The sequence below is a fragment of the Poecilia latipinna genome, unplaced genomic scaffold (genome assembly GCF_001443285.1).
Source record: "Poecilia latipinna isolate Pla-1442-1.1 unplaced genomic scaffold, P_latipinna-1.0 Scaffold1144, whole genome shotgun sequence".
Lineage (NCBI taxonomy): Eukaryota > Metazoa > Chordata > Actinopteri > Cyprinodontiformes > Poeciliidae > Poecilia > Poecilia latipinna.
Window position 1 is genome coordinate 142,015 of NW_015113760.1, and position 6,588 is coordinate 148,602.

A 6,588-nucleotide genomic window follows, 5' to 3' on the forward strand; every position below is an offset into this window, starting at 1 on the left:
AAAGAATGACGGTGATTCTCCGACTGTCCACCTTCTGTCGTACGGACAATCGAGCCTCAGTCTGTGGTTTCTTTTGATCATTCCCTCAGACTCAAAGAGCTGGTCCTGGTCACAAACTTTTATATCACAAAGTAGAGTTTGAAGCAGTAAAACCACAGAAGAATGTCTGACCTCAAACAAAAGAAGTAAGGTAATACAAGATGACCCAGTCAGTCTGTTAATGGGTAACTGGATCAGTACATAGTCTTGCTTTCTGCATGAGCTTAACGCAAAATTGTAAGCAAACACATGCATGAGCAAATAAAAACTATTTGTAGTAAAGTACAATACAGCAACATTTTCTGAAAATGTTTAAAGTTTCCTTTTCAAGGACAAACTGTTGCTCTGTAGCTTAACACTGTTATTTGTGTATGCAAAATTGTTTCTCACTTACCATTATATTGGTAAAGTTTTGTTTTGTACTATTACTATTTTGCTTATTTCATCTGTAAATATATCAGACAGTAGATATTAATACGTTTTGTAGATGACTATAACAGTGTGATGACAATTAGTTTACTTCATCAAATTATTTTAGAACTTTTTCTAAGCGTGACTGTAGTTTTGTTAAAACTGTTAATGCACAGTAAGTACCTTTTCATCGTTTTCAGCTTTGGTAAGCATACAGTCTTTGTCGCCATCTGCTGGTCACTTAATGCAAATGTAAAGGGAAAAAAAAAGCTCCTGAGCAGAAATCTACCCCAGGAAGAGCCTGAGATAGTTCCTGTTCATTAACCAACAGCTTTTGGGTGAAGTTCTGCATAGGGAGATTGCTGAGCATGTTGAACTATTATTTTTTTTTTTTTTTTCCAACATTGAGGTAAACTTGCATTATTTTCTTCAAAATAGCCCTTTCATTGATCTCATTTTACAAGTTAGGATTCAAACCAGTCTGAACATGTGTAAATTAAATCTGTCGCTTCTTTACCTTATTCAGGTGAAGATTAGATCAGTTTAACTAGGCAGCAATTTGGGCTTTGTTAAAATCTACATGAACATAAAAGGAAATTGAAATGGAAAAGCAAAAAAAAATAAATTAAATAAACAAAAAACTTGTTTAAAAGGAACATATATAAATATTAAAAAAAAAATCAAAACATAGCATTATTAGTAATAGCATTAGCATGCCAGTATTTCATAATATTATCACTACAGTCTTTTCAAATGACTAGATTACTTCTTTTTCCAAAATCTCCAATACATAGACTGCAATTAAAACATAATAGTAGCTCATATTAATGGTAAATGTACAGAATGTACAGAATGTACCTAAAAAGCATTAAACAGCCCTATTGCACAACATGTTAGCTTGGTATGCAGCTGTAAGATCACTCTACTGGGTTTGTTCAACCAAGCCTGAAAGTTTTTGAAATTTTAAACCCAAGCTTTCCAAGTATGGGGTTTAGTTTGTTATACAGGCCTTGTTTTATAATTAATTTATGTTCTTGTACATATACCTTTGTTTAGGAACAGAATAAAGCTTTAGTTCAAGCTTTGATGGAAGACACTTTTTGCTGCACGTTGCATTAAATGCCCCATAAACTGGCGTTACATCACTAAACCTTTGGGTCCCTCAATTAATTCAGCTCAAAAATTGGACCTAATTATTCCAGTAAATTGAGTAAAGATTTATTACCTTACTTACAAAAATAAAAAGTACATAAAAAGAAAACTGTTTCCCAAATTTTAGGTGACAGGTAAAGTTGTGGGTGCATTCTCACTTGTTTTTTTTCTTTTCTTTGTTTTAAACAACCATTATACCCCCTCCCCCCAAATCAGATTAATTCTCCATTGCAGCGATGCAGTCATGGGCATATTTAGGACAAACCCTCTGTTGTGTTAAGTGTAGTAGTATTACGTATTTTCCAGGCACATAATGAGACTATTAACTTTGTTAAGTTGTTCTAAAAATGTATGTATAAAACACAACTTCAATGAAATATCGATCCTTTAAAATTGGGGCTCTGTCTTTTTAAAAAGCCCCTTCTCTTTCTGACACTGCCTTCAGTGCAACAGGGTTTCTCCAGTAACAACTGTTACTTAGACTGAGAAGCAGAGAAGAGTTCCTCTCCCTTACCCTTGGTGGTGCGTACGGTTTCCTTTAGGATCAAAGCCCATTCAGATCTGATGAAATGCAAGAAAAAGACGCAGACCAAGTTTTTACAAGTTGTAGATCAAGAAAAACAGCTTTTTAACCAAAAAAGACTCATGGACACAGGTTAAACACTATGTTTTATTAAAGATGGCAGACCAATGATGGATAGGTAAATATAAATTATTGACCATCTTCCAAGATGATGTGTGAGGATTTACACCACTTCTGCTTTTGTAGATCCTGTCAGATTCAGTGTCATGAACCAACTTTCCAGGTTAGCTTGAGCCCTTGTTCTCTTTAAGACAATCCACAAAGAACTCGTTGCAAGCCACAGTCAGCGCAGCGACCAAAACCACAAACTCCTGGAAGTCCACTTCACCATCTTTGTTGTCATCTAGGCCAGTCATAATCTTCTCAACCATACCGGGGTCATTTGATCCCTTAAAACAAATAAAACAAGCCATCAATCTTTACTCAACACAGGAAAAAAATTTTGAGAAGAATCCATTCCAAGATCATTTAATTTGTGAGAAGTTACAACTCAGATAACTTTTGGAGTTTAAATTTCCTCATTGAGGAACAAAAAGATAAAATTATGCATTTGTTTCTACATGAACATGCCAATCTTTTTTCAAAGTGCTAGCACTTTGAAAAAAGATTGGCAGTTTTATTTTATTTTATTTTATTTTATTTTATTTTATTTTCAAACCCACATTCAGGAATTCTGAGAGTTCCTCCTGGAACATCTTCTTCAGCTCCTTCTTGTTCAACTTGTACTTGTCACCTTCATTTCCTGAGTAGCGGTAAAAGACCTTGATAAGGTCTTCCATGGCTCCTTGCAAAGTGGAAGACATTTTTGCAGTCCTGTGGCTAAGGAGTAGAAGACGCATAAAGATTTTTTTTTTTTCTTTGTAGCAAAAGGGGATGAGGGTAACAAACAAGTAGAGAAATATGCTGCTATATTCTCGGAGCACCAACAACAAAAGAGCTAGTTAGTTGTTAGCATTAATTTGAGATCTACAGTTTCCATGCACTCCAGTCTGTAGATGAACAATGTAACCGTTCAAATATAGACAATTGTGTTTCAACCACTGTCAAACATAAAAAAAACAATAAAATCTCCTTATAATCTTAATTTCTCCAAAATTTCAGTTTTTAAACATTGAAGTTACTCTGACATGCATCTATATAGTAGTAACTTAAATGCCTTTTCTCTTCAAGTTATCTTGACATGCAGCTTTAGCCAATTTTGGTAAGATACCAATTATCACACAGTGGATAAGTAGTTTTCTACAAACATTACAGCTTCCTACAAATGCTCTGAAAACAGAAGGAAAATACTTAATCAAATATTAGATTTGATTAAGGTGATCAAGGTTAATAACAAGGCTAATATGCAACATGCAAGTAATGGCAGCTTTTTTATCATTACAATTTCCAGTAGCTAGTATTAAACTTATATTCACCCTGTAAATATCACAGAAGTGAAAACCCCTTTTGCGAACTTCCATCTGTATATTTAAGGCATATGAATGAGGGTCACTGATGTCAAGTAAAGTCAGAACAGGTCAATTGTCTAACCTTACATCAGCCCTTTAGTCTGACACTCGAGAAGTGGACACTGGGGTCATCTCACCTCCCATCAGCAAGAAAGACAAAGACCAGACCCCCTGCAGGGCAACTTGTAAAGTAAAACTGATTATAAATAAATAAATAAAATCAATCATAGCTTGTATCAAATTCAACTGACTATATATATATATATATATATATATATATATATATATATATACACACACAAACAACAATCAACAATGGACCACTGGTAGTGTGGGTGTGTGTACACAAAGTCGGGTAACAGAGTTGAAAGTTGCTACAATGCTGCATCTCTGAATTATGCCATATCCCTGCTAGTTATTTGTAATAATTGTGATTATTTCTTCCTGACTGATTCGAAGAACAAATTAGAGTTTCCAACTGTGAAGTGCAGCGTTGGTGATAATTAAGCTCCTCAACATGAACTGATGCAGTGGCACATAAAAAGAAAGAAGAAAAAGCAGAGGAGGCAACTTACTTACTTGAATAGTGGTGCAAATAGTTTCTGACCGAAGAGTCTTCTGCTGCTGAGTTTTCCTCTCATCAGTTTATATGTGGTGCTGCCTGTCCAAGCAACAATCAGATAAGCGCCTCCCTCTGCAGAGAAGCACCGCTCCCTGCTGCACAGGTGCGTTGCCAGGCCATTTAAGGCATTTTCTAACCAACAGACTGTTTTTACTTTTTATCAGCCAATGAATAGACCCAGATAAGTGAGGAGGCACAGAGCTGCAACTCAGAGGAAAAAATAGAACTACATCATATTACAATATGAAAGCTTCATTATTATAAAAAATATACATTTGTGCTATTATGTTTATACAATATACATTTGGTACCTGGGCCCTTCAGAAAGACTTTACTGATTGTATAACGTTATTATGCGGGTTATGTTTCTAACAACCCACAGATACAACACACAAACAAACCACACAATATAACAAGGTCTGGTATTACAAAGGTTTGTTCAGCACTAGCATTTACACCAGTATCGAGTGATTGGATTTCAAGCTTCCTGCTCTAAATGCATGATTTACACCTGGGATTTAAATGTGGCCCTGGTGTGTGGCTGCTACACCCTGTCTTGCTTCTGAACCAATATGAACGATCATGATCATAATCATAATCATAATCATGATCATGAATGTGATGTGGTCTCAAGGATTATTTCAAGCTTTCATACTTCTATTTCATGTTTGGGTTGAGCCAAGGAGAAATGTTGCTGCTGCTGAACAACTTTGATAACCATATGCAAACTGAGAAGGAAGTTAAACCAGACGGTGCTTTCCAGGAGGAACAATGAGTCTGATCCCACTGCGGTACCAATGGGATCCAGAGGGGCAGAGGAAGCTCTGAACTACACCACCTGAACTACAATCAGGCGGGTTATGATTCTAATAACCAAGAAACATTTTCAGACCCATGCAAGGTGATAAAGTATGAAATTCTTGCATCATAAATATATTGAATGATCATGAACATATTTATAGCTTCTAATAAGACAGCATATTGTAAGAGTATTGTTAGAAAAAGAACATTGTTACATTGAACCAGTCCAACATGATATAGTGCTATTTTTATTTTGCCTGGGTGGCAGCTCTTCTCTTCTGTAGGGCAATAATTATTTAGAACGTTATTTTTTCCTTGCTTTAAATGTTTACAATTTTCTTACGAAGAAACATTTACCCACAAACAAGCTTATTTTGGATTTTACACTTGGGGTTAATCTTAATCATTTCATAACAAGATTTATGCTCCAATATCATTGTAGTGGGGTTCTTTTAAATTAAATCACAAGGCAATTTTCAATGAATTACTAAAATATGACACCAATTTATAAAATGACTCTTTTCATTACTTTGTCCTGTTTTGCAAATGGCTTCCTTTAATTTGCAACATAGGAGACTTTTAGTGCTTCACTTAAGGATACAGGGTGCTGTTCAAACCCTTAAGCATTTGCATCAGTATTTGCATCGCTGTGTAAAGGTTTCATATGCATTTCCATATTCTCATTTTATAACAGGAAAACCAAACTAAAGTGGAGCTGATATCCTTAATAAGAATGCTGTTAAAACAAACACGGCCAGTGATGTCATTTATGCAGCTTTCCATCTGCAGTTATGTCCTTTAAAGTCATGGAAACATATACATACCCTTTTGTTTTTTAACGGTTTTACATATCAGATTATATCACAAAAATAACCTGACTAAGATGTATGGTAAGGTATATTTCTATCTTGATATTTTTTGTAAATATTCAGTTCAATTTAAGTATTAAATAAACTAAAGTATTAATACACATCAGAAAATTTTCTATAGGTGCTTCAATAAATCTGCAGTTGTTCATTGTTTTTCCATTTTAAAAAAAATAGAAAAAAAAAAAAAAACTGCTGATGGGTTTCAGAGAGCCAAGGTTACTTTAATAACAGAGTTCAGCTAATGTCTATTATTGGGGCTGAATAATTTAATCTTAATTTCAACAGTTTTTATCAGGAATGACCAGTTTGTTGACCAGTAGCATAGCTATTCAAGCAAGCATTGATACCAAGTATGGGTAGGTGCTAAGTCCTGCTGGAAGATGAAATCCCTATCCACATAAAGCTTGTCAGTTGAAGAAAGTCCTCTAAAATGTTGTGCGGTTGGACTTGATCTAGATTAGTATTATATATGAATTATAGATTTATTTTTCTTTGTATAACAGATATTCAAATTCTGGCAACTTCACACATCACAAGTTACTTTTCTGACTGAGGAACAATATTTGTCTATCTGCTGAGCCTGCTGTGACATTTGAGTTTCTGTGCTGATTACTTTTTTTGTGAAGCGATAAAAGCTGGTAGCTCTTGAATTGCTACAAAATA

General features: G+C 34.8%; 1 protein-coding gene across 3 annotated transcripts; it reads right to left on the bottom strand.

The window, feature by feature from the left end:
• Positions 1-2,254: 2,254 nt before the first annotated feature.
• Positions 2,255-4,345, bottom strand: s100a1 (S100 calcium binding protein A1). Of its 3 annotated transcripts, none has more exons than XM_015052896.1 (4): positions 4,213-4,299; positions 3,721-3,815; positions 2,848-2,998; positions 2,255-2,574 (listed from the first exon to the last, which is right to left on the bottom strand). In XM_015052896.1, coding segments are annotated over exons 2-4 (318 nt in total). In that variant the 5' UTR covers positions 3,723-3,815; positions 4,213-4,299; the 3' UTR covers positions 2,255-2,409. The 3 variants fall into 3 exon arrangements, with proteins under 3 accessions (XP_014908382.1, XP_014908383.1, XP_014908381.1); XM_015052897.1 differs by having other exon boundaries at positions 3,716-3,815; XM_015052895.1 differs by lacking the exon at positions 3,721-3,815 and having other exon boundaries at positions 4,213-4,345.
• Between the last annotated feature and the right edge of the window lie 2,243 nt (positions 4,346-6,588).